The sequence below is a fragment of the Parathielavia appendiculata genome, assembly GCF_033297405.1.
Source record: "Parathielavia appendiculata strain CBS 731.68 unplaced genomic scaffold N657scaffold_3, whole genome shotgun sequence".
Lineage (NCBI taxonomy): Eukaryota > Fungi > Ascomycota > Sordariomycetes > Sordariales > Chaetomiaceae > Parathielavia > Parathielavia appendiculata.
This window is the reverse complement of record NW_026944222.1, coordinates 1283507-1308144: the sequence shown is the minus strand read 5'-3', so window position 1 is coordinate 1308144 and position 24638 is coordinate 1283507. Positions and strand designations below refer to the sequence as shown.

At 57.9% G+C, this 24638-nt stretch overlaps 10 protein-coding genes across 10 annotated transcripts; 7 read left to right on the top strand and 3 right to left on the bottom strand.

The window, feature by feature from the left end:
* Nucleotides 1-559: 559 nt before the first annotated feature.
* Nucleotides 560-2266, bottom strand: N657DRAFT_642653 (uncharacterized protein). Its single transcript, XM_062792386.1, has one exon. The coding sequence runs from the start codon at nucleotides 1921-1923 to the stop codon at nucleotides 637-639; it is 1287 nt and encodes a 428-aa protein (XP_062649677.1). The 5' UTR covers nucleotides 1924-2266; the 3' UTR covers nucleotides 560-636.
* Nucleotides 2267-2507: 241 nt separating this feature from the next.
* Nucleotides 2508-4787, top strand: N657DRAFT_662285 (alpha/beta-hydrolase). Its single transcript, XM_062795132.1, has 2 exons — nucleotides 2508-2884; nucleotides 2958-4787. Exons 1-2 carry the CDS (start codon nucleotides 2615-2617, stop codon nucleotides 4320-4322), a joined length of 1635 nt encoding a protein of 544 aa, XP_062649676.1. The 5' UTR covers nucleotides 2508-2614; the 3' UTR covers nucleotides 4323-4787.
* A 251-nt stretch (nucleotides 4788-5038) lies between these two features.
* N657DRAFT_642651 (Arginase/deacetylase) lies at nucleotides 5039-9278 on the bottom strand. The gene has a single exon (XM_062792385.1). The coding sequence runs from the start codon at nucleotides 9049-9051 to the stop codon at nucleotides 5527-5529; it is 3525 nt and encodes a 1174-aa protein (XP_062649675.1). The 5' UTR covers nucleotides 9052-9278; the 3' UTR covers nucleotides 5039-5526.
* Nucleotides 9279-9789: 511 nt separating this feature from the next.
* Nucleotides 9790-10597, top strand: N657DRAFT_567801 (uncharacterized protein; the record flags this gene model as incomplete). Its single annotated transcript, XM_062788543.1, has 3 exons — nucleotides 9790-9982; nucleotides 10136-10288; nucleotides 10350-10597. 3 exons carry the CDS (start codon nucleotides 9790-9792, stop codon nucleotides 10595-10597), a joined length of 594 nt encoding a protein of 197 aa, XP_062649674.1.
* Nucleotides 10598-10607: 10 nt separating this feature from the next.
* N657DRAFT_281959 (uncharacterized protein) lies at nucleotides 10608-11242 on the top strand. Its single transcript, XM_062786616.1, has one exon. The coding sequence runs from the start codon at nucleotides 10720-10722 to the stop codon at nucleotides 11074-11076; it is 357 nt and encodes a 118-aa protein (XP_062649673.1). The 5' UTR covers nucleotides 10608-10719; the 3' UTR covers nucleotides 11077-11242.
* A 730-nt stretch (nucleotides 11243-11972) lies between these two features.
* N657DRAFT_632090 (Queuine tRNA-ribosyltransferase) lies at nucleotides 11973-13337 on the top strand (the record flags this gene model as incomplete). The annotated part of the gene is made up of 3 exons (XM_062791122.1): nucleotides 11973-12035; nucleotides 12109-12359; nucleotides 12419-13337. The coding sequence occupies 3 exons, from the start codon at nucleotides 11973-11975 to the stop codon at nucleotides 13335-13337; spliced, it is 1233 nt and encodes a 410-aa protein (XP_062649672.1).
* A 194-nt stretch (nucleotides 13338-13531) lies between these two features.
* Nucleotides 13532-15135, top strand: N657DRAFT_642649 (uncharacterized protein). Its single transcript, XM_062792384.1, has one exon. It carries the CDS (start codon nucleotides 13602-13604, stop codon nucleotides 15006-15008), a length of 1407 nt encoding a protein of 468 aa, XP_062649671.1. The 5' UTR covers nucleotides 13532-13601; the 3' UTR covers nucleotides 15009-15135.
* A 354-nt stretch (nucleotides 15136-15489) lies between these two features.
* On the top strand, nucleotides 15490-16043 carry N657DRAFT_539935 (ribosomal protein S17e; the record flags this gene model as incomplete). The annotated part of the gene is made up of 3 exons (XM_062787815.1): nucleotides 15490-15636; nucleotides 15711-15902; nucleotides 15963-16043. Coding segments are annotated over 3 exons (420 nt in total), but the record flags the coding sequence as incomplete, so codon positions are not given.
* A 552-nt stretch (nucleotides 16044-16595) lies between these two features.
* On the bottom strand, nucleotides 16596-17606 carry N657DRAFT_568402 (uncharacterized protein; the record flags this gene model as incomplete). The annotated part of the gene is made up of 1 exon (XM_062788587.1): nucleotides 16596-17606. One exon carries the CDS (start codon nucleotides 17604-17606, stop codon nucleotides 16596-16598), a length of 1011 nt encoding a protein of 336 aa, XP_062649669.1.
* Nucleotides 17607-18426: 820 nt separating this feature from the next.
* N657DRAFT_632086 (uncharacterized protein) lies at nucleotides 18427-22024 on the top strand (the record flags this gene model as incomplete). The annotated part of the gene is made up of 3 exons (XM_062791121.1): nucleotides 18427-20071; nucleotides 20120-20191; nucleotides 20247-22024. 3 exons carry the CDS (start codon nucleotides 18427-18429, stop codon nucleotides 22022-22024), a joined length of 3495 nt encoding a protein of 1164 aa, XP_062649668.1.
* Between the last annotated feature and the right edge of the window lie 2614 nt (nucleotides 22025-24638).

The window sequence follows — 24638 nt, the reverse complement described above, 5'->3', positions numbered from 1 at the left end:
TCTTCGATCTTCGTCAAATTCGAACGGCCGTGATAGCTGTCGGACTTCGCGATCTTTCCCTTCATTCTATCTGCAATTGTCGACTTGGGGACATTGTATATCTCTGCGGCGCGTCGGATACTCAAGCGCGGTGTTGATCGAATCGCATTGATCGCGAGAAGAACTCGGTTTTCTGGGAAGCTGTCGGACATTGTTGTGGTAGAGAAAACGCGTGTTGAAGTTGGGTGGTTATGGTGGGGGAAAATGTGTCCGAGTCAATGGGGTGTCCGAGTCAATGGTGGATCACGTTATATATATATATACGAAGATCTTGTTCTATATGTGCTCCAGAAAACTGTAGAACGCTGATTCCTTTTCTCAGTGCTAACCATAGGAATTGTCTTTGGGTGATGAGGGCTGGAACCTTCAAGGCAGACTGTCAACGACGCGAAGTCGCGATCGGGTCTCTTCTGCTTGGCAAGTGGGGCGCCTTAGATTGCTTGCATAAGTGAGTACAAAACCCCAACCCTAGTTTGCCCCTCCTTCACGACCCTCCTCAAACTTACATGCTTGTCTAGGAGGGAGAGGATACTGTCTATTCAACTCTTTAAAGACACGCTACGGTTATTGTATAGCACTTTCAACTAGTCTACCACCCTACGGACTTGAACTTGGCGTCCTCGCTGAGTCAGGCGTGCTTTCTTTGGCCAGCGGCGATGGGATCTCAGGAGTCACAGACCGAGATTCCACCCGAGGCCGCGTCTTAACCCCGGCGGCCAGCTTCTTGCGCTTCTTGTCCGAGGCCTCAGACGATGTGCTGCCCTTACGCGCGATGGTAGGATGCTCTTCCACCTCAAATTTAGGAGTCCCGCTCCGAGATCCAGTCGCGCTCGACATGCTGCCCCGGCGCAGGTTGGTGCTGCCGCTCCTCGCCCGCTTGTGCTCATGCACCACAGCCGCGTGCCGCGAATGGTGGGGTTTCTCATTAGAAACCACCACTGGCTTTTCTGCAGCCGCTCTGCGCCATGGAAGCCACGAGAACCAACCGCTCTTCTTCTGCCTGGGTTGCTTGCGATCCCGCTCCTTGAGCTTGGCCCGCAACAGCGCACGCCGCTCGTTCTCCTTCTCCCAATACTCGGCCCTGTAGAGCTCCCAATTCTCCCGGAAGGTAGGCGAAAACGGCTTGGCCAGAAGTAAAAGTTTGACGTAGTCCCCACCGGGCGCCAGATCCTCCTCATGCCCGCCCTTCTCCTCATCGCAGTTCGTGACATGCACAGTCGGGTGGCTCTCCCTCGACAGCCCCAGCTCTCTATCCACCTCCCTCAGCAGCGCGGGGTCCACCCAGCGGTACGAGCTCCCGTTGTTGGAGAACAGCCCATACGTGAGAAACCAGCCGGCCGTGCTCAGCGCCTCCTTCCACCACGGCCGCTTCATGAGCACCAGCTTGCAGTTGAACGCCCGCAGCCCGCGGTTCGACACGGCGAACCACCGCCGAGGCCAGCGCACGCCCCGCTCCCAGATGCCTGTCGCCCACACCAGCAGGCCCGTCATGACTCCCCCCAGAAAGCACATGTGCTCCGTCGTCTCGACCACCCAATACACGCTGCCGCCGACGCCGCGGCCGTCCTCGCGCGGGGCGAAGAACAGCGCGTAGCCGAAGAAGGCCGTCCAGAGCGTTAGCAGAGACAGGAAGAAGGTGTGGTGGCGGCGGCGGGCGCGGAGCTCGAGGTATTGGGCGCGCAGGGACGCTTCGAGGATGAGGAGGTTGAGGTAGATCATCGAGGGGGAGCTCGGGGTGTGCGAGAGTGGGTCGCCTGGCTTGCCCGGGGTCGGCGGAGTGTCGGACGAGGCGATCGGGGTGGTGCCGCCAGCTGCTCTGGCGGGGTTTTGCCCCGGGAGGGTGACCGGGGCGCCTTTGACAATGGAGTCGAGCGTGTTGGACATTGTGACGGTCGCGCCGTGGATAGGGAGGGCTGAGGCGGCCGGAACGCCGGACGGGCTCGGTGCCGTGATCCGTGGACCCTTTCGCAACAGTGCCTTGCGGCGGAGGCGGAGCGAAGAGGGTATGGATAATTTCACTGAAGCGGTATGCAAGGGATGCCGGCAGGAGGACGTCAGCTGTCCGGCCAAGCCGGTGATTGTTTGCAAAATTTCGTAGTTCCGGACTTTGGGGTATTATCGCCGCCGGTGTTGTTCTCGAGTCATCGTCGATTTTTTTGGATTGGTGTTGCTGTGCCAGATGAGCAGTTCAATTGAGATGGGACGTTTTTTTTTTTTCTTGTTTTTTGGCGGCAAAAATAATTGATGATTGCATGGACTCGATCTTCTTCGCGGCCTGGAGTCAGTCCGCAGAATCAGAAGTTCCCAGATTCCGCCGGACGTCATCTGGCGGGCTAGCGTAGAGCAAGGGTCGGGGTTACGCGGATCGGGCGCCGGAGCGATGCAAAATCCGAAATCCTGGGGCTGCTGCCGCGGTCCCTGCCTGACAGGGGCGTAGGCTGCCCTACTGTGCGTGGCAATCGGTGCCCCTGGAATCGTCCGGAGTCTCCAGCCCGCCAACAGGGCAGACAATGCAGGACCGCCTTCTGATAAGGGAGGGCGTCCCTACGCGCTCCCACCTCGCAGTGCTTGCACCATGCTCAAAACCTACCCGACGACCTTTTTACTGCCAAAGCGACTGAATCTGGTGTCTCTGGTGGGCCGGCGTGATCCCGACTTTGCAGGTAGCCAGAGGAGCAGCCTCTCAACCGACGCCTCGCTCCCCGCGCAACCAGACCCTCGACAGCCCATCCTCCTTGTCTCGCACCAGGCGACAATGGCCCAGTCGCAGTCGAACAGTCCGCCTTCCCCACGCCCAAAGGTGGCTTACTTTCCTCTAGGGTACAAAGAGGCTGCACAGCAATGGGCAAGTTTACCACCCCCCCTCCCGCGGCAATCCCCGCTACACCGACGCCCTGCTGACTGATGACCGCTCACAGTGGACATGTGTATCTTCTCGCCAGGCCGAGCGCAACGTCCTCTCCTACGTTCCCTTCATTCGAGAAGCCACCTCCGAAATTACCAGTTCACAGTTACAAGACCTCGCCAAGAGCGATCCTTTCGGGCAGAGAATATGGAGGTCATCCATGGTCCAACTCGCGGGGAAGAACCGTGCGCTCAACGAGCTGGCCATTGAACGTGTCGGCGAGCAAGCCGACGACACGCTTGTAATGCTGCACGGCTACGGTGCTGGTTTGGGCTTCTTCTATAAGAACTTTGAGCCGCTGAGCCGGGCGCCGGGCTGGAAGCTCTACGCGCTGGACATGCTGGGATACGGCAACTCGACGAGGCCAAACTTCAGAATTCACGCCAAGGACCCCAAGGAAAAAATCGCCGAGGCAGAGGGCTGGTTTATTGACGCGCTTGAAGAATGGCGCAAGGCCCGAAACATAGACAAGTTCACCTTGCTCGGCCACTCATTAGGCGGCTACCTGGCTGTCTCATACGCCCTCAAATATCCCGGCAGGTTAAACAAGCTCATTCTCGCTTCGCCCGTCGGCATTCCCGAAGACCCATGGGCCGTCAACGCCGAAATGCCCGAGCCCGGAGAATCCACACTGGAGAACGAGTTCACCCAGGACCAAGAGAGCATTGTCAAAGGTGAGCCCGCCGGCGCCAACGCCGCCTTCGTCCGCGCGTCCCCAGCCGACAAAAAGGCGGCCGCCTCCCAGCCCGACATCACCACGACCCCGCCCAAGCGCCCTATCCCCAACTGGCTCGTCTGGCTGTGGGATGCCAACGTCTCCCCGTTCAGCATCGTCCGCCTGGCCGGGCCCCTAGGCCCCCGCTTCGTCTCGGGCTGGACATCCCGCCGCTTCAACCACCTGCCTCCGGACGAGAAGGAGGCCCTGCACACGTACTCGTACGCGCTCTTCCGCCAAAAGGGCAGCGGCGAGTATGTCCTGCCCTACCTCCTCGCTCCCGGCGCATACGCCCGCAGCCCGGTCATCAACCGCATCCGGGAGGTCGGGCGGCAGGTCATCCAGCCCGCCACCGAGACCACACCCGCCATCAGGGAGACGGGGCTGCCGGTCGTGTTTCTATACGGCGAGAACGACTGGATGGACGTCGCGGGGGGTTATGCCGCCGAGGAGAAGCTGAAGCAGCGGTCTCGCGAGGTGCTGTTGCACGGCACCGTGGAGGAGAAGAGGAACGAGAATGGGAGCGCCAAGGTCGTCGTGGTGAGAAAGGCGGGACACCATCTCTATCTGGATAACCCGGAGGAGTTCAATTACATCATCAGGAAAGAGATGGAGGATACCCGGCAGAGGACGTTGAAGTTGAAGGAGATGGCCAAAGAGTAGAGCGTGCCGGGACAACAGAACCAGCCGGGCGGGTTTAGACGTTGATGGTGTTCGGAAGGCGTTGAGGAGTGCCGTCCGCTGTGTTTAGACATGATTGACTGAGCGGGTTTATCTAGAGCGTGGCTTACAAACATACTGCACCAGGTGTGTTTTCACATTTGTCTTACACGTTGAATAAATAGCTTGCGGTTGATGCTCGCATGTAAGATAGAAGAATCCATGATCCAGACATGGGGGAGAGTGGGACGTGTCCTGAGAAGAAATTATGAGGGAGTGGAGAGGAACAAACAGAAAATGGGCAAGTGCTAATAAGTCAATCAGACTAAGAAAACGGAGGCGGCGGTATCACAGAGAGGTGGACAGCCTTTCGTAATGCTTTGTCTCCACCCACCTTCACTAGGTACCGAGAGTTCCGAGTGAGTGGTGGCTAGGTTGTAGGTGGTTTTTGAAACTCAACCCTTAAACCCTTGGTAGCCCTCCACACCACAATCCCGCCGCTTGACAACCAGAATTCTGGCAACCTTCCCGCCGACTACCCAGCAAGTATCACTTTGTACTGGAGGCAAAACTGAGTTTGCCCTGCTGTCAATTCTGCTGCTACTAACAGCCCTATCGACAGAAGCCCACCAAAGACCCAGGGGGAAGTAGAACCTAACCAGAACTCAGGCACATTCGGGTCTCATACCAAGTCACTGGAAAGGCTCAATACCAACGCTGTCATACACAGGCAACCATCGTATCTCAGTTATGGTTGGTAAACGTAAGAAGACGAGTAGACGGCTAACAAAAGAACAAAGGGTATCACAGCGACCTGTTACACCCACAAACCAAACCCGAAAACCAACAGCTAGACAAAGGAGCTATTACGGTTGTACCTCTTCAACAAAATAGAGCACACAACCCTATTCCATCAGAGGGACCCATTTCATAACCGCAGCCAATCTGGTACAGACATGGCTTCTAACGTTGCCCAGCCGAGAAAAAGGGAAAAGAAAACACCGAGCCGTGGGCTCAGGAGAGGTCGCCCCCAGCTACGCCTGCTAGCGAGGTACCTTATACAATACATAAACAGAATGCTCCCACCCGCTGTTCTTCTCTCTCTTACACAACAGTATATACGCTGCAGTCACACCGTCACTCACAGCCCGTACCACAGGTCCATGATCAACGATCCGTCGACTCGCGCACCTCCTCCACTTGTGCATCATGCAACACGCTTCTCAGATCCGGCAGAGGCAGCACCCACCCCGCCAGCTTCAGCAGCCTCACCCGTCCCGGTACCCGTCCCCGCCGCAGGCCTAGACGGCGACGGCGCAAAAGGAATGACCCCTGTGCTCGTAAACACAGGCAAATCCCCCCTTTTGACCGGCGACAACCCCTGAATTGGCGTAGCGCACACGTTTGGCGGGAGCCACTGTAGCGGCTTCTGTTGGTAATGCTGGTCTCCCTCAAGTGATACAGGCGGTGGCCCATCAGGCAGGTACGGGATGAATGCATTCTGTGCTACAGCTGGTACTTCCGGGATAGGGCTGCTCAGGCCTGATGAGGATGGCGGTTGTGGTGGTGGCGGCGGCGAACTGGCTGGGAGCGGGACACGGCGCGGGTCGGTCATTGGCGGGGAGATTAAAGGACCGGAGACTGTTGGAATCGGAGTTTCGTCGAGCGATGGAGTAGAAGGATGGATAGGGGTTTGAACCGTGTGCGGTGCTGGTGCGGGAGATGGGGTAGGTGAAGGGAGGTGTTGGGTGTCTGCTGCGGTTGCGGAGGATGGGTCGGATGTTGGTGTATCTGAAGGACGGGAGGGGTGAAGGGGAAGTTTGTTCTCCAATGGCGGCGAGGGCACGGACGCAGTCTCTGTCTTTGAGTCATTGGAGAGTTTCCCTCGCGCTAGACGTTCGCGCTCGCGGGCCTCCTTTTGCGCCTTGGTTACGACGGTGATCTTGATCTTCTTCATCTCCCCGGCCAGTTTGTCTATTTCACTACCAGTCTTGTCAAATGATGCGGCCCCAGTCGGCCCCGTGAAAGCATTTTGCGACCGCTGACAAGTTGTTGTAGTTGTGGGCTTCTTGGCCGTTTTTGGTGCGCGAGGGATTGCCTCTTTCTTCGCTGGAGCCCTCGTTTTCTTGACATTGAGAGCGCTGCCGCTCGGTGCTGCAACGCCGGTCGAGGACTCAGGCATGCTGGCGACATCAGCCGTGGAGTTGCCATCGATAGGTACGGTCGGAGGAACTGGCGGCCCGCTATCCAAGCCTTCGGAGGACACCACGGTCGACGCCACACTAAGGCGTCGTGATGACCTTGCCTGTTTTCCAGGTCCTCCGGAAGCGCCTTCGGCTGCTAGGACACCTGGTCCCGCCACGGTCTTCCGCCTGCTCTTGCGATCAACGTCGTCCTCAACGGGCAGCGGCTTTGGTTTCCGTTCCCTCAGTCCCATCCTGGTAGGCGGCCGATCCTCTTGAGTACGGGCGGCGTTTGGCGGTAGGGACCCCGCCAGGGCAGCCTGACGCTCGCGCCGGATCTTCGTGGCCTCTGCATTGAGCTCTTCCGCCGTGCAGCTGGTTGTCTGACGTTCAGTGGGGATGAGAAGCTTGCTAAGCTCAAGGGCGGCGACGGTCCAGGGAACATCCGGAGGTGGCGGCGGTTCGAAGAAAACTCTCGGCACCCCAATGCTCGAGGCTGACGAAAGCCCGGATACGCTGCGCCGGTTCTTCAGGTTCACCACTTTTGCCTGCGATGCTTGAGTAGGCGACGAATAGGTCGGCGGCGGAGAGTTGCGCACAGGTCTCGGCACTGGTACGGCGGCTGCCAGGGTGGCCTCAAGCTTGTCAAGCTCCGCAGCCGACCACCATGACGACTCGTATCGACGAATCCCCCGCTCGCTCGCGCAGGAATCTTTGCGAGCGCGCTGCTGAGCAGGTTTGTGGCTGGTTTCAGAGGCAGAGCTGGTGTACTCCTGGTCCTTGTTGCTCGGCCCATCGCCGGCGAGACCGCAGAGGTGGCTGAAAACGCCCGAGCAGAGGGCACGGTCGCTGTACCCGCCTTCCAGAACACTGATGATTCGACCTTCCACGCTCGTACCGTCTTCTGCCGCAATCCGGACCACATCGCGGGCGAAGCGGGCGTAAAATTCAGTCGGCACGTTGACATGATGTCGTTGCATGGCAGGATCCTCATACTCGCTGGCGTCAAAGCCGGCCGAGAGGAAAATGGCGGCTTTCGAGTTCAGACCTGAGGCCCGTAACCGCTCCGTGTGGCTCTTCAGGTAAGCACGCGTCTTCTCGAGCAGGACGGCGTACTTGGACTCATACAAGGCCCAGAAGTCGGCTTCGGTTTTCCATGGCTGCAGGTGGACATTCCATATGCTCTGACCGTGCGCATTGTCGATGCAGATACTGGCGTTCCTAACCTTATCCTCATCACCCATCTCGCACGGATACGAGTTGATGTCGTGCAGGCTGAAATAGCCGATCGACGTCTTCTTCCACCACGCCGCGTTCTTGGCCAAACCGACGCCCCTGGCATTATGCTGCCATGCAATGGACTGGGAACCGTCTCCATGATGCAAGTCGAAGTCGATGATGGCCGCATGCGTCAGGCCGTGACTAAGCACGGCGTGCATGATGCCGACGTGGACGTTGTTGATCCAGCAGAAGCCAGAAGGGTGGGTTGCAGAGCAGTGGTGCCCCGGCGGCCGGATGGCAACAAAAGCCCGCCGAGGTCCTTGCGGTCGAAAGACGGCATCTACCGCGTCACATACTCCCCCAAGAGCACCTTCAATAGCCTCGAGAGATTCGGAGCAGAGGTACAGGTCGCCTTCATGGAACTTTTGCGGTGTTTCCGCATTCAAGCCTCGATCCATATCTGGACGCTGCAATTCTTTACCGCCCCCGGCGAGCTTCGCCTCGGCTGTATCGCACATAATCTTGAGCTCCTCCATCCATTTGGTACCATGTACGTTGGTCACTGTCTGGGATCCCAGCGAGAGCCGCCTGGTTGATTTCTGAATCCGGAAGGGGATTGATGGCAATGACCCAGCGTCTGACTCGAGGTGTAGGGGAAAGGCTCCATCCTGATGTCGCTCGCCGAGTCGCACATACGCCGCCGACACACCCAAGACGCAGGCCTTGATCCTCTCGGGCCGCTCGACGATTGTGCTGAGCTGGGCGCGTGACGCGCGGGGCCGGGAGTACCGATGGCCATAACAGGCGTCCTGGAGAATCACCACAGTCTCAGCCCGGCGGGTGGGCTCTGGGCCGTGGTGGATCTCGAGCTCGACCTTGAAGTGCGAGCTGGCGACGGAATGTGGGGTCGGGATGGGCGTCTCTGGCGGCTCAGGCGACATGCTTCTGAAAGGCGATCTGCCCGACCTAGGTCTGCTGGGCGACAGGATTCCGGCGGTGCTTGGGCGACGGGATGGTGGTACGCCGTTGGCAGAATGGAGCGAGTTCATGGATGCCTTCCGCAGCAAAGTTGGAGTGGCAGATCGGGAAGATGGGACGATCGAAGCCGAGGAGCTGCGGAGGGGACTGCGCATGGCATTGCTAGGGCGGGGGGAGCTGGGCGACATGCCGGCGACTGGTTTGAGCGGATTGGACCCGGCGGCGGGACGAGGAGAGCGGGGCGTTTCGGCGGGTGACGATGTTGTAATGGTCAGGCGCTTCAACGACTGCGCCAGGTCACCGTCACCCTCCTGCCCTTCATTGTTGGGACTTGGTCGAGGTGCAGACATTGTGCTAGCGGCGGAGGGAGGATAGTCTGTCGGCCAGCTGCAAGCAAGGGTCCAGGCAAATCAGAAAGGGGTCGTTGCATCAACAAAGCCCCAACAGAGCTGCACGCCTGTTGCACCCGGAAAGACCAGGACAAGCAAGCAAAATCGTTGGTCAAAATGGCAGAAACTCAGAAATGTGGCAGATGAATGTGCATGCAAGGCGACTTGGGCATGTAGTGCAGACGCATGAATGCATCCTCCAAGGTCGGAATCAAACAAACACCACAACCTGAGTCGCGTCGGGACGTCATAGGAACGGATAAATGCTGTCACGTGACTGCCACTTGCAAAAATGACTTGTGGAGCTGAACTGTGGGTTTACTGCATGCTCAGCCGCTCAAATCACGCCAAGCTTAACTGGTTATTAGCAGACGTTCATCTCAGCTTCGCAAGTTGACAAATGGAAATCATGATGGCGATGGGAGATCTTCCCACGAGTTCGTTGGATATCGGACGACAAGCCATCAATGCCATCTTGGTGCTCGTTCACCAGCTTTCAGCATCGCGCCAAGGCATTCGTTTGACTGGGAGCTGTAGCTAGGCCTTGTTGGGATTTCAGGATCTTGTGAGCTACACAGCCTTGCCGTTAGCTCATTTCAGGAATCGCTTAAGGACTTCACGCTAATAATTCTCGAGTTTGCCATTCGAGAGCACTCTCGCCTCACTTTGCTTGGTACCTCTCGATCTCAAGTGACAAGAATGACCCGTCTATCCTTCGCGGCTGTTGCCCTTGCTCAATGCACCTCGGCTCTCCTGGACGGGTTTGTCGATGTGCTTGTGAATGTCGAGCATCGGGTGCCAGCCGATGCCTTCGCTGGCGTCCTGAACGCGGCCGGCGGGTCCCACGACGGTTTGGAGGCTTGTTACACGGCCAACGACATTCTCGAATCTTGTAAGAAAGTTTTTTTTCATGTGTGGAATGTTCATACCCCCCCTTTATGGCTATCTCGGGAGCCAACTCACTGCGCCCGAGACTGGGCATTGGCTCCCGAAACCCTCGCGATTCACCTGGAATAGGAAACTCACAGCTGACCTCTGCTCGGAGGCTACGATGCCGGCTACATGGAGCCCACGGCCCCGGTCGCTGCCGCGGATCGGTGTTTGTGTTGTGATGGCACCACGGCCATCGCCAGCGTGTACTCTAGTTGCGCATCCTACGCCCTGAATGAAGTGCCTGCACTTACCGCGGACTATTCTGGTACGCATCTCTCTTCAAACGCCTCTCAGTTCGGATGTCATTTGGCTCTGACATGTCTCAGTTCTTTCAAATTTGTACATCTATTGCGCGGCCATGGCGACCTGTACCAGTACAACACGTCAAGCGACCTCACGGGCTACCAACACCCGGGCTGCTGGCACTGTCACGCTACCCGCAGCATGTTCGTCCTTCACCGAGATCTATAACTCGTGCTCGATTAAGGTGGGATTTGAGACAGCTGGAGTCACGGATGCGGTGGAATGTCTATGGTGGGTACATTGCTTCATCCTGACAATGACCATGTTGTGAGCTTTGACTCACCGATATATTAGCCCCAGCAGTTCAGGCGACTGGAACACAAAGTTTCAGGATTATGCCAGTAGTTGTGCCCCCTGGGCACGAACCGGTTTCCCGAGAGATTACGAAGGTACATGCTTGGACTCTCCATCATTTCCCCTTTTGCACAAGTGGCAGGTCAGGACCCTAACAGACTCCCAGTCATCTCGCGCCTCGCGACAGTGTGCGACGACTACCCGCCCGGCTCCACGGCACCGCCTCTGGTTTTCACTACCGTCGGCACTCGTACTGGAAACGGTTTTGGGTTTCCTTCGGCAACACGGACTTCTTCGACAACCAGTTCTGTTAGTACGACCAGCGAGGCTGCTGCTGCGAACGCGAGTACGTCCAGCTCGACGGCTCTCGCTGCTCGGGGAGTGGCAGTCCCTGGGGCCTTGGCCTGGTTTGCAAACTTGGGGTCCTTTATCCTCTCGCTTTTCATCTTGCTCTAAGCGCTACCGAGTAAACTACTATGGCATGTTGAGGTGGTGGGCAATCAAGGGCAGGTTGTGTCGTGCCGACGAGGTTAGTCATGCACAAATAACGGGTAATGGTGGACATTTTGGGATGGCTTCTTGTATAGCATAGGTTTGATATCTGTTTTCGCCCACTAGAGTCCGATGTGTCTTTCATTGACCTCAATGGAATTGAGAACGTCTTGAGATATCCACCTGGACGTTGGTATAAATTCCAAAGACGGTGATACCCTCAACGCAGGCAGAGAGCGCCCTCCTTTGAGGGCAGCAACAAACTTCGGTCAGAGGTTGGCTTAGCCTTGGCGAGCTATAGCAAATAAATGTGTCCACGCTCTTGGCATCCAAGGAATCGGTGTTTGGTGAAGTCTGGGAACGAGTTCATCGGGTTAGACGATAATCCAACCGGCACCTGGGTTTTGCGAGGGCCCGGTGGCCGGGCTGCGATCGGAGGACAGCGGATATCAGATCCGACGGGGCCAACATCGGTCGCCATGGAGCGATATATGTACACCGGAATACACAATCGACAGCTCTCATGATTGACAGGCGGCTGGCATTCCCCAGGAAACCAACTGCTAACGACTCCGCCCATCTCGTCGCTCGTCCGATTCAATCGCCCAGTGACCAGTGAGCGGTCCAGGAAGATTGTGAGATCAGTTCCAAAGATATCCGAATCGTGATCGACAGGTCCATCAACAAGTGGGGCTCTGTCCAAGCACTGGTGGGGGTAATTCAGACGAGACCCTGAGAATTTCTGGGGCGCTGCCCCCATCGCTGGGTTTCATCAACCGACGGGACTGCTTAAGCCTATTCATAGCCGGGACAACAGAGTTGGGCAACCACCGGGGCGGAGGATGTGGGCCACAAGAAGGATGGCTTCCAACAGAACTTTTACTTCGCCGGCGCTCACGTTCGAGCTGGTTGCGCGGTGCCCGGTAAGCTACCCCAGGAACCGTTAGTAGTGTCGCATTGAGAGGTGGTCGAGCTGACGACAAATGCCGGATACAGGTCACTCGCGCGCGCGCCTCGATTCTGACCCTGCCCCACGGCGCAGTCAACCTTCCTATCTTTATGCCCGTGGCTACGCAGGCGTCACTCAAAGGCCTCACACCAGAGCAGCTCGAAGCCACAGGATGCCGCCTCTGTCTCAACAACACCTATCACCTCGGCCTCAAGCCCGGCCAGGAGGTCCTTGACGCGGTCGGTGGCGCGCACAAACTCCAAGGATGGAACCACAATATTCTCACAGATAGCGGCGGGTATGTGTTCTGCTTCGCTTCTCTCTCGCAGTCCCTGACTATCTGACGGGCCAGCCCAGGTTCCAGATGGTCTCCCTCCTGAAACTAGCCAACATCACCGAAGAAGGCGTGCGCTTCCTGTCGCCGCATGACGGCAGCCCGATGCTGCTGACCCCGGAGCACTCGATGAGCCTGCAAAACTCGATCGGCTCCGACATCATGATGCAGCTCGATGACGTGCTTGTCACGACTTCGCCAGACAAGGCGCGCATGCGCGAGGCTATGGAGCGCAGCGTACGCTGGTTGGATCGGTGCATTGCCGCTCACAAGAACCCAGATACACAGAATCTGTTTTGCATTATCCAGGGCGGGCTGGATCTGGATATGCGCCGCGAGTGCTGCCGCGAAATGCTGGCGAGGAATACGCCAGGGATTGCCATTGGGGGGCTGAGCGGTGGTGAGGCAAAAGATGACTTCTGCAAGGTCGTTGCTGCCTGCACAGAGCTTCTGCCGGACCTGAAACCCAGATATGTCATGGGCATCGGATATCCCGAGGATTTGGTTGTCAGCGTCGCCCTGGGGGCCGACATGTTTGACTGCGTCTGGCCCACGCGGACGGCGCGGTTCGGCAATGCCATCACTAAGCATGGCATGCTCAACATGAAGAGGGAAATGTATGCGGCCGACTTTGGACCCATCGAGGAAGGCTGCGGGTGCCCCTGCTGCAGACCTACCGAGGAAGAAGGGGCTATGGGGATCACGAGGGCGTTTGTCCACCACAATGCGGCCAAGGAGACTGTGGCGGCACATCTGCTGACATTGCACAACGTATGGTACCAGTTGGATTTGATGCGCCAGGCGCGGCAAGCCATCATTGAGGACAGATTCCCGGCGTTTGTGAAGGGCTTCTTTGGGAATCTATACCCGGATAGAAATAGCTACCCGACATGGGCTGTGGACGCCTTAAGGGGCGTTGGTATTGACTTGATACAAACTTAGATTCTCTCGGTTCAATCCTTACATTCAGTGACTTCTACCTCAGCCGACGCAAGAAAGGGAGTTGTCCTTGTCCAAGGGAATCAGGGGTTGAATCCAAGATTCAGGGTTAGGGTCTCTCACTGGTTCAAGCTTGGCACCTCTCGGATCGCCAGCCAATGGGAATAGGCAGGCTCCGAATTTTGCAGCAACGCCAGGTTTCGGCTGCGGCCCTCCGACCTCAAAACCATCGCAGATACGGCTCTTTCGGCTCAGCCAACAGTCACAATGGCGTCAAGAAGCGTGTCCCCCGGGGGCGCGCTTCTACGCGCCTCACGGATGTTCTCGCTGCCGAACCCAATCCCTCCTCCGGTCACCGATTCCTCGTCTGGCGCCACCAGCTTCAGCTCCAACACGGCGACGCTCGACTTTCCAACCCATCAGGTCATCACCACCCTGAGCTCCGCACGAAAGCAGGGAGATTGGGGTCTTAAGCGGCCGCTGCCCCTCAAATCTACCACGAGATCGACGCATCCGATGCTGCGCGTCAAGGCCATCGACACCATCGAGCAGATCACCGATTACACGTCGGCCACCGACCACGGCATGACGCTCCGCAAGTTCCAAGAGTTGGGGATGCCGCTTACGGCACGCCGCCCGGCCGGGGGGGACACTGGAGATAACAGCAAGGGCAAGCAAACTGCTACAATGAACCTGCCGCAGAAGTCTGTGTTTGAGGACGAGCTCGACGTCACCGATATGCACCCTGACAAGCGCGCCAAAGCTATCGACAACCGGTGGAGATTCAATGGGCCCTGGCTTGCTGGCATGACAGAGGGCAAATTTCAGAAATGGCTGGAAAAGGAAGTCAGGCCCCGGCGACCAGAATTCCGCGAGTTTCTGAGAAAGAAGATTGCCGGCGAGCTGCGCGCGGCCGCGGCAAATGAGGCTCTAGACAAGGGCACGGAGGCACCCGGTCCTGTCGGGCCGAGCTCAGTGACGGAGGACCAGCTCATCGACTACCTGCGGAAGCTGCGGCATAATAACCAGGCGCTCTACGACCTGGTTGGCCAGTTCCTTGACCTTGCGCCGCTCATACCTCCCAATATCTCCCAGCTAGACCTACCCGCAGGGTTCAGCAATATCGAGTGGCGGCAGATGAGGAACCCGTACGCCGAGGGAGGTCCTCCGGTCACACACCCCTCGGCAGGTATATCGTACCTGCGCACGTCTATGTACATGGACAACCACCCGATCTACGGGCCCCAGAAGCAGCACCCCTCGGTCGTGGCCAGGATCGTGAAACCGCGCCGCCAAGCGCAGGCGTCGCCGGCTAAGCTCGGCGTGGCGGGCTTCATCGTCAACACGCCGCTCGGGGACACGAAGTTCAACAGCAAGAACAACGACCTGTTCGACAAGATTGACCCCAGCGTCGTAGGCGGGCCCAAGGTCTGGGTGCAGCCGAAGCGGGCGAGCGTGGACGCCAACGGCCGCGTTGTGTTGACTGTGGATGATGCGCCGGCCGAGGCCAGGCTCGTTGCGCAGGAGCTGCTCGGCTTGGCAACCTGCTTGGGCGCGCGGCGGGACGAAGGACAGGCGGGCCGGCCAGAGTCGGCGAGTGAAATTCGGCAACGCTACGCGGCCGCCGATGCGCCGGCCATGTCGAGCATTCAGAACTACGGGATTCAGCGGTGATGTGCCAGGACCTGCCTTTCATGGTCGTACAATGCCTCGGATCGCAGGGAAGGAAGAGAAATCTTGGAGTTTCTGTGTAACTATGACTGTTTCTAGAGCTTTGTAACAATAAAATGTTGCTGTACGACAATGTATGTTGTATACGACAAATCTCTTGCTCTTCTGTTCGGACAATTCGCACTTCTCACTTCTCCCTGTTGACGCCTGACTCCAGCCAGCAATTCGTGCTGAAAGAGGTAAGATAGTGCCCCACCCTAACCTTGAGCTCCGAAATCGCTATCGGTGGTTGAGCCACGGATCTTCAGCCATAACCGCATGTGGATTCAGCCACAGTCTTTCTCCGTCTTGGCGTGCCCTAACAGCCCCACAAGTGCACCAGCCAGAAAAAGTCACCTCCCCAGTGCAGCCCGCGACTTCTCCGAAACCTCCCCGTCCCGAAACTCCAGCTCAGGACAACAGCCAGCAAAAGCCAGCCGTCAAGATGGGTCGCGTTCGTACCAAGACCGTCAAGAAGTCCGCCAAGGTTATCATTGAGCGGTACTATCCCAAGCTGACGCTCGACTTCGAGACCAACAAGCGGGTGTGCGATGAGATCGCCATCATCGCGTCGAAGCGCCTGCGCAACAAGGTTCGTTTCTACTTTCCGAAACACTGAGAAAATCTGTTGTTGAATGCCGGAATTGATGTCGTGCGTGTTTGCAGATTGCCGGTTACACCACCCACCTGATGAAGCGCATTCAGCGTGGCCCCGTTCGCGGTATCTCCTTCAAGCTGCAGGAGGAGGAGCGCGAGCGCAAGGATCAATACGTCCCCGAGGTGTCGGCCCTCGACTTCTCCGAGGCTGGCCAGCTCGACGTCGATACCGAGACCAAGGACCTGCTCAAGCACCTTGGCGTATGTTTTCTCCACTAAGATACGGATGGAAAGTGGCTTGGCTAACCGGCGGTGGAACAGTTCGACTCCATCCCCGTTAATGTCGTCCCGGTTACCCAGAACCCCGTCGTCGAGCGCGGTGGCCGGCGGTTCGGCGACCGTCCTCGCCGCGACTAAACGAACTTTTTACGACATGTTGACTGGGTTATTGGGGGACACACAAACATATACCATCTCACGACACAACAAAAGGACATGGCGGCGGGTTATGGCACATCTTGGGCATGGCTTTACGGCGTCTATCTGGGAAGTGGTGAGAGCGGCGCGTTAGATCCTCGACAAGCTAAGAGAGATCCGTTGCCCACACAAGGTGTCGCTGATTCCCTAGGGTAATTCCGGGGATGACGCTTGATCGCCAATTCTTCGTCCTTGGGACAATGGTGCGTGGTGAGACTGGATGTGTTGTTGCCAGCCGAGTTGCTCCCGTTTATGATACGTCGGCCACGCTCTGGCCGCTTGCAAGGTAAGATGCGGTGGTGAATTCATGTGCGCGGGCACTTCCGTCTCGATATCGTCCATGCAATGTCCCCTAAATACCCCAGAGGTTCTTTTCTTGACCGTATCCTAAACTCCACAATAAACTCCACGAGTTCCCGTTCTGAACGGCCCAATGCCCATGGGTAGTTTGGGCCAAACGCCAGTCACGTAGAGCGCTCAAAGCCTGACGGTAAAAAACTCGTCGTCCTCGCCATCGCTCTCCGCACCCTCTTCCGGCTGCTTGCCGCCACGAGCTTTGTTGGCCTTCGGCCGGTAACCCTCTACCATGTATTCGGCGCCTTTGGCTAGATTGGAGGGAGGCTCAACCGGCCCGTCAACGGCGCTCTCCTTGATGGTTACATCCACCCTACTTAAGCCAGCTACAGACCCGCCAGGATCGCCTCTCTCGCCAGCGAGGGCCGACGCGTCCTTCCTGGCCTGCGTGTGCTTGTCTATCTCGAGCTTCGCCATGGCCTGCGCAAGCTGGTCACGGTCTTCTTGTGATCCTCTTGGTACAGCAGCAGCAACAGCAGAAGTTCTGCTCTTCCTACTGCCATCGCCCTTCTCCTCTCTAAGCTCCAGCTTGACCACCAACCTCCCACCCGGCGCCCCGCTGCCGCCGCTGCTGATCCGCTCGTACGTTGGGTTGTCAAGCTGCACCTTGAGGTACAGCGCCCGCAGCGCGCAGGCGTCAGAGCACCATTTGTTGAGGTCGGTCGTCCGCGCGATGTTTCCCGACCGCGTCGAGATTTTGAAGCCGCCCTCGTGGGTGCGGCGCGGCCGCGGGCAGAGGGCGTAACCGCATTTCCCCAGGCAGTTGCGCTCCTCGATCAGGTCGAGGTACTCGCTAGGCTGGAAGTCGCGGAGCGAGGTCAGGACGAGGGAGGCGTCGGCGGGCGAAGGGTTGGATGCGTCGTGCGGCGGGCAGGGGGCGCGGGGCAGTTGGGAGAGCAGCTCGAAGGTTTCAAGGGGGATGGGCGGCTTGAGCTCAGTTTGGCGGAGCTTTTCGAGCAGGCGTAGACGGGCGGCGGCCTCTTGTTGCGCGAGGAGCTCGGCGCGGGTGAGGGAAGTTGAGGAAGATGCGCGTGGTGGTGGTGATGCTGGTTGTTTTGTGGTTGGTGGGGCGCTGAGTTGCTTCAGAATGCCCTTGGGCTTTGGCCTTGCTGACTGCGTTGTTTCTGCACTCATGATGGTAGAGTATGCCGCCATACAGCGCGGTATTAGCTCTGGTAATAATGGTCGCCGAAGGGTTTGGTGTTTTTAGGGAAGTCACGGTTCGATAGAGAGCTCACTTTGCTCGGCAGTGATCGATGACCTCGGTGCTCAAGGCTTGGATCCGAAGATCCTTGCTTCCCGTGACTGGCCAACGGGTGAATGCCAGCCCCACTTGATGAGACGCAGCTCAGCGATTCTCCCACTGAGTATCGGTACCTGCGTACCACGCAACCAAGCAGCAACCACTCTCGGACAGTGCAACCCAAGTGTCCAAGCCACCTCCTGAGTCCCGGGTGAGTTGCTGCCTAACAACGCATTTGTAGCACTGCACTCCAAACACACGAGGCTCTTAGCCGACTGGGGGTGGGCAAGAAGCAGAGCCGGGTGTTGAAGCGGTTCATGCGCTGCTCTGTTGCAGATCCCTGATCTTTTGGTGGTGGAGGTGGCCTGTTGACAAGTCTTGGCCGGCTTTTGCCCGCATCAAACCCCTCCGCAGCCCAGCGTCAAGCCACCGCAATCCAGAGCAGGCCAGGGACGCCCTTTTGGACCACAGCCGATCTCCATTAACTGCTTGAGATTTTGGGTCATCCCCATCTCTCCACCCAAACACGAGGTCAGGAGCTCTGTTTACATTAGCCAAGCTTGCGCCGTCTCAAGCAACCACCAACCATCTGAGTCTTGGGCAGCGACATTTGGCTTGGAAGCTTGAGCTCTCTAAAGCCCCGCCACACCTCCAGGCCCTGCCTTGACTCCCGTCAGCTTCGAGCGCAGCTGGCGATCGAGCCGCTTCATCATGTCGTTCAAGGTCAAGGCCCTGTATGACTACAATTCTGGCCACGAGGATGACCTCAATTTCAGCGTCGGCCAGATCATAACCGTTACCGACGAGGAAGACGCCGACTGGTACGGAGGAGAATACGTCGACGAGACTGGCAACAAGCACGAGGGCATCTTTCCCCGTAACTTTGTGGAGAAATATGAGCCTACCGCCCCGCCCCGGCCGACGAGGGCTCGCCCCAAGAAGGAGCTCGAGTCTGCTCCGGCTCCAGTCCCCGAGGTTGCTGCCCCTGCCGTCACGCCAGCCGAGCAGCCGGCTCAGGCTGCACCCGAAGTCGAGGAGGCTCCTGAGCCCGAGACTGCTGCACCTCCTCCCGAGGCCTTTTCTGCGCCTCAGGCCTCTTCTGCACCTCCACCTGTTCCGGCGCCTGTTGCAGAATCCCCGGCACCCAGGCCGGCGCAGTCGGTCCACGCTCCGGCACCTCCTGCCCCCGCCCCCGCTCCCGCCCCAAAACCCGCCGAGGTTGAGTCTGCGCGCTCACAGCCTGCCCCAAAGGCTGCGCCAAAGCCGCCCAAGCCCAGTCCGCCCCCAGTCTCCGAGAAACCCGTGAGCAGCTCGTTCAAGGATCGCATTGCAGCATTCAACAAAGCCGCTGCCCCGCCGGTTGCCCCCTTCAAGCCGAGCGGCCTGAGTTCCGGCGGCGCCGGCTTCGTTAAGAAGCCCTTCGTCGCGCCTCCTCCCAGCAGGAATGCGTACATCCCCCCGCCAACCCAAGGTCCCGTCGCAAAGATCTACCGTCGAGATGAAGACCCCGAAGTCAAAGAACAAGAGGCTGAGGCTACTGAAGTCGCTGGAAAGGCTGGGCTCGTCCCGACCGCTTCCACGATTGAAGGCGAAGCCACCGAGGATCAGCCCAAGCCCATGAGTTTGAAGGAGCGTCTGGCTCTGCTGCAGAAACAGCAGATGGAGACGGCAGCTCGGCATGCTGAAGCAGCCGCTAAGAAAGAAAAGCCCAAGCGCCCGCCCAAGAAGCGCCTCGATAGCCAGGACACCGTCGAAGGCGAGGCAGCGGAGCGAACCGATGAGGCAAGCCGGACATCCACGGACGAGGCTCACCCGCCCCGTTTGGCTCACCCTCCCAGACGCAAGTCCTCCAAGGGAGCTGAACCCCGCGATGGAAATGAGGCGGACATGTCCGGCGCCGGTGAGACTACCGAGGGTCAGGAGGATTTGACGGAAAAGGACGACAGCGATGGCAGAATCAAAGATGTTGCCATGGTACCTAAACAGGAGAACAGCGACCAAGAAGAAGAGGAGGACGAGGAGGAGGAGGATGACATCGACCCTGAAATTCGGCGGAAGGAAGAGCTACGCGCCAGAATGGCCAAAATGTCGGGCGGCATGGGGATGCCCGGCATGGCCATGCCCCTATTTGGCGCACCGGCTCCGATGCTCCCGAAGAAGAAGAAGGCCGGTCCGGAGAAGCGAGGTGAAGAGGCTGAAGAGCCCGTCTCGCCAACTGCGCGAGCCCCGCCTGTACCACTTCCGGGGCTGATGCGGCCGCCCCCGCCACCAGAGCCAGAACAAGCTGAGCCGGAAGAAGAGGGAGAGGAGGACGACTCCCGGCTGAAAACTCCGCATCAGGAGTATGGCCTCTCTGGTGAGTTGATCAAGCAACCTTCGTGTCCACTCCGCTAACCATTAGCAGTCCCGTCTACGGAAGAAGCCGCTCCTCCTATTCCTGGTGGAAGACCTGCTCCACCCCCCGTTCCTACGGACTGTGAGTATTATCGCCGCACGGTTCGCACATGGCATGTCATGCTAACGTCGTTAAGCACGCCCGCCGCCGCCGCCTCCAGCTGCCTCTGCGGTCAAGTCACTTAGCGAAGGATCGGTATCCGATGACGAGCTCTCGGAGTGGCCCAACGAGTCTGATGCTCCTGCCCAGTCAACCAGGGCACCTCCCCCGCCCCCGCCCGCAGTCGCAGGTCCGCCACCAATTCCTGCCCGTGCATCTGAAGACAATCGAGCATCCGTTGGGGAGGAGACGTCCCCAACCTCTCCACGAGAGCCGGCGCCGAGCAAGCGCGACAGCAGGCCACCGCCTCCGATCCCGAGCTTTCCTCCGGCGTCTCCACCAGCACAGTCCAGACCGCCGCCTCCTCCTCCGGCTGCGCCGCTACTACGTCGGGTTTCCACGGACGAGTCCCGGGCACCGCCGCCGGTGCCTGTCATGCGTAGAAATAGCGATAAAGGCGAGGAAGAGGAAGTCACCGAGTATGAGGGCGATTACGACACGGACATTGCCTCCTCGGTTCCTCACAAGGAAGCTCTCAAAGCCCACCAGCGTGATTCGAGCATTGACGAGGTCATGTCGCCGCGCTCGCCGACAACCGAGGCACCACCACCGCCTCCTCCTGTCCCAATGGCGGCACCTCCAAGAGCAGGCCCGCCCCCGATTCCCAGCCAACCTCCGCCGGAGAGCCGAAACTCTGTGGATATGCCCCGCGCAGCCCCGCCTCCGCCTCCCAAGGAGACAGACCAATTTGACGACGAGTATGACCCTTACAACTACGCCTCGACTCCACAGGGGGCACCCGCTTTGCCGTCGTACCCCATGTCGGCACCTCCTCCGCCCTTGAGACAAGAGGAGCCGCCCTTTCAGGAAACGTCATACGGCCAAACTCCGAGGTCGCCTCCCCCTCCTCCCCCACCCGGCCGCGCACCAGCACGACAATCGGTTGACGTCCCACGTCCCAGCATTGGCCGACGGTCCATAGATGTCACTCGCCCGTCGATGGAGACAGGCTTCGTTGCTAATGACATCGACCTCGCAAGCCAGTCAGGCTGGTGGCTGCAACCTAACGGTCTCCCTCCACAGCTCCACGGACGCAAAGATATTTTCTTTGAGTCGGAGGAGTCGAGCTCGGCCGACCCGCATCAAGGCGGCAAGACCATCGTTACCCGCGACATCTGCGTCCTCTTCCAAGACTATTCGCAAACCGTCATCACGGTCCGCTTCAACCCACGCGACCCCGCCGACGTCCAGCTCGAGCAGCAGCACAAGCCGCCCCCGCGGGCCCTGCGCCAGGACCAGCTCGAAGAGAGCTACGAACGCTTCGGCCGCGCCATAGGCGAGGCCGCCGCCTCCAAGAAGGACACGGTCGTCGGTGACGGCACGCCGCAAGCCCTCATCTACGAGCTCCTCCGCCCCTTCAAGGACGCGCTCCTTCCCGTCGGAACCCGCGCGTACGGCGCGCTCGTGTATAGCAACCTGGCCAACGCGAGCACGATGCAGAACGACGAGATTCGCCCCGGCGACATCGTCAGTATCCGCAACGCCAAGTTCCAGGGTAAGCACGGGGCCATGCATGCCAAGTACTCGATGGAGGTAGGGAAACCTGACCATGTAGGGGTTGTGGCCGAGTGGGATGGTACCAAGAAAAAGGTGCGCGCCTGGGAGCAGGGCAGGGAGAGTAAGAAGGTTAAACAAGAGTCGTTTAAGCTGGACGATCTTCGGTCGGGCGAGGTCAAGATCTGGCGCGTCATGCCGCGCAGTTGGATTGGGTGGGACTCGGTCGGCGGCGCTGGTACTGGGAGCGGAGGGAACTAGGAGGCCCTTTTGGGCTTGCAGATGAGAGATTTGAGGGGGTTAGGGGTCCCGGGTGAGTTGATTGGGGTGTTGGTTAGGGTGGCGATGTGGGGTTGGTAGTATGAGGTGAAGAATAGCTGGGTTGGTTGGGGTTTTGGAAGGGGGAAAGGGGGGGGGATGTGTCGAGCTGACGAGTCTGTCATCATTGTCAGAGCAGGGCAAAGCAAAGCTGAGCTGAGATAGCATTCGGAGTTTAGTCTTTCTTCTTTGACCAGACGTACACTATCCACAACTTTACAGCAATGCTTGTTTATTTACTCAATCCTGTCGCATCACGTTACTCCATTCATCATGCTGCTCGCTGTCATGAGAAATCTTGACGGATTTTCTCTTATTTTGATAGTGTATTGCTTGGCGAGCAGGTAATCGTTCCTGTTTGTGACCGGGGTTGTTAGCTGGGTCGTTCTTGGATACGTGAGCTCATCTGAGGGTATTCTACTTTTATAGCAGTGGTGATGATCATCCATAACGATTCTTGAAGTGATTAGGGTAGGCTGAACTCTAATCAGGACCGTGTCGTAGTTGTGAGAGATTGTTTGGCCATACCAAGCTCCTGACACCGTGATATCGGGGGTTCACTCTTGCAGCCTTCTCATTTTGAGAACAACCCTTTCCGTTCCTTAGTTAATATGATATGAGCAAGGTGTTAAGGCTCATGGCTAGTTGTGGGATTGCCTCCTTGTTTGGATGGATTGGTGTTGAGAGGACGAATCTTGATGTGGCTGCATACACACGTTCCTTTCCGGCGTTGATCAATCAGAACCATCACTCCCGTTGAGTGGCGGTAGTTGACTGGATTTGTCTTGTCAACAACCCAGGCATCGCTTCTAGTTCGCGAGCCCATCGAAAGTGCGTGGGTCACGCGAACAGCCTCATTCATGACCTCAACCGAGTCTAGAGCGGCCCGCATAGCGTAAGTTTGGGCAGACAGACAGACACCACTGCACGGATGCCGATCATGCATAGATGCAGAGTCCAACGTCCGTTTAAGGACAGAGCCTCTATATGCATAGTATATTATTATTACATTCAGGTGAAAGAATGCCAAATGGGTCGACACAGAGAGAGCTAGAGGGGACATGAAAACGTCCCGCCCGCGCCCAGCACATCCCCTTCCCATCCCCTTGCCAGCCAGAGAAGAATCCTAGAATCGCAGCTCCGACGTCGTTCATGAATAGGTACAGCCAAGACATGCCTTTCATAAAGCTCACCTGCACACGTGGACCAGAGTCAGCACAGGAGAGGTCAGAATGGCCAGGCAGTGCGGGAGTTCCGTTGTCTGGAGATGCGTCGCGGGTGCTGCAACTTAAGACTCGCCGAGGACTGTGGCTGTGCCGGCAGATTACGCACTGCGTCTGTCAGTGGTATCGGCACTCCACAAGATACTACATTTAGTGATCCGTCCTCTTTCGGCATCTTATATGTCTTGTCTTCCCATGGTCGGGGCCCCGCGTGGTGGATAGGCCCTCAAGTGTGGGAGCAGCGAGCCCAAGGGTGTCCATGTGGGATTCTGTGACGTAGTGATTGCATGAGCTCGTTGCGTGTGAATCTGAGCGTGGGATATAGAACCCCCCTTCGGTTTTCGATGATAGTTCCTCTGGAGCGTGCTCGTTGATAAGGTGTGTCACATTCCATGACCAATTTGTGAGATGAGGGTGAGAAATACAGGATACATCAAGGATAGAAAGAATTGAGCTCGTAGGGTTCCTGAGATCGAAAGGCAGGGTAGCTTATTGACTTACGGAGATTTCCTTGTCCTGGTCAGAAGTCTCGACTGTCGTGCGACATATTCATCCTATGTATGCCTTGGGACACACGATCCGCGGGAAAGAGAGATGTTGGTTTGGTTGCTGGGTGAACAATCAGCCAACGCACAGGTTGTTGAGCAGCTAAGTTTGTTCAATCGCATCCAATCTTCCCATCATTGCCAACCTCGACAATCTTCTCTCCCCCAGGAGATAGCCGTGGGATAGCCCAGAGTCTTGATGGTCAGTTTCAGTCTGCCAAGACCACCAAAGCCAGCCAGGCCTCAAACCATGCAGTGTCCTCCACCTCCTCCGCGCCCCAGGCATCAGGATAGGCCCGTCTCGCAAATGGTCCGCAGACTATGGAGCGGCTATCTCAAACCCTCACTGCGGTGAGCCGCTATCTTCCAACCTTGAGAACAACTCATTGGTGTTTGAGATCGCATCCAAGACAGGAGATAGGGGTCTACTCTGCTCCAGGAATGGATCTCTGCAGAGTCACGCAACATGGGCCCAATATTCTCCAGCATAGCCATCAAGTGAAACGCCAGGACCCAATGAAATAAGTCGCGCATGCATCCAGCAGATCAAGCATGTCGCTTGACATGAGAAGCGCGGGAGTTGCCCTCAACGATCGGCCGGGTAAGGAGACCACAGCAGGCAGTCCTCTGGCAGTCGAACGGGACCATGGCCGAAGTTAGGCATGTATGGCCTCGATCATACATTTTCACATTCCTCCCGGATTGAAATAAGAACAGCAGGAAGAGATATGACGGAATGGAACATGTTTCCAGGCTACAAATCGAATGCTGCCAGGTGGCCAAGGCTTC

Coding starts and splice junctions, on each gene's coding strand:
- N657DRAFT_642653 (XM_062792386.1), bottom strand. CDS start 1,923: ATGTCCAACACGCTCGACTCCATTGTCAAAGGCGCCCCGGTCACCCTC.
- N657DRAFT_662285 (XM_062795132.1), top strand. CDS start 2,615: ATGCTCAAAACCTACCCGACGACCTTTTTACTGCCAAAGCGACTGAAT. Junction 2,885..2,957: donor AAGAGGCTGCACAGCAATGG/GCAAGTTTACCA, acceptor GACCGCTCACAG/TGGACATGTGTATCTTCTCG.
- N657DRAFT_642651 (XM_062792385.1), bottom strand. CDS start 9,051: ATGTCTGCACCTCGACCAAGTCCCAACAATGAAGGGCAGGAGGGTGAC.
- N657DRAFT_281959 (XM_062786616.1), top strand. CDS start 10,720: ATGCTTGGACTCTCCATCATTTCCCCTTTTGCACAAGTGGCAGGTCAG.
- N657DRAFT_642649 (XM_062792384.1), top strand. CDS start 13,602: ATGGCGTCAAGAAGCGTGTCCCCCGGGGGCGCGCTTCTACGCGCCTCA.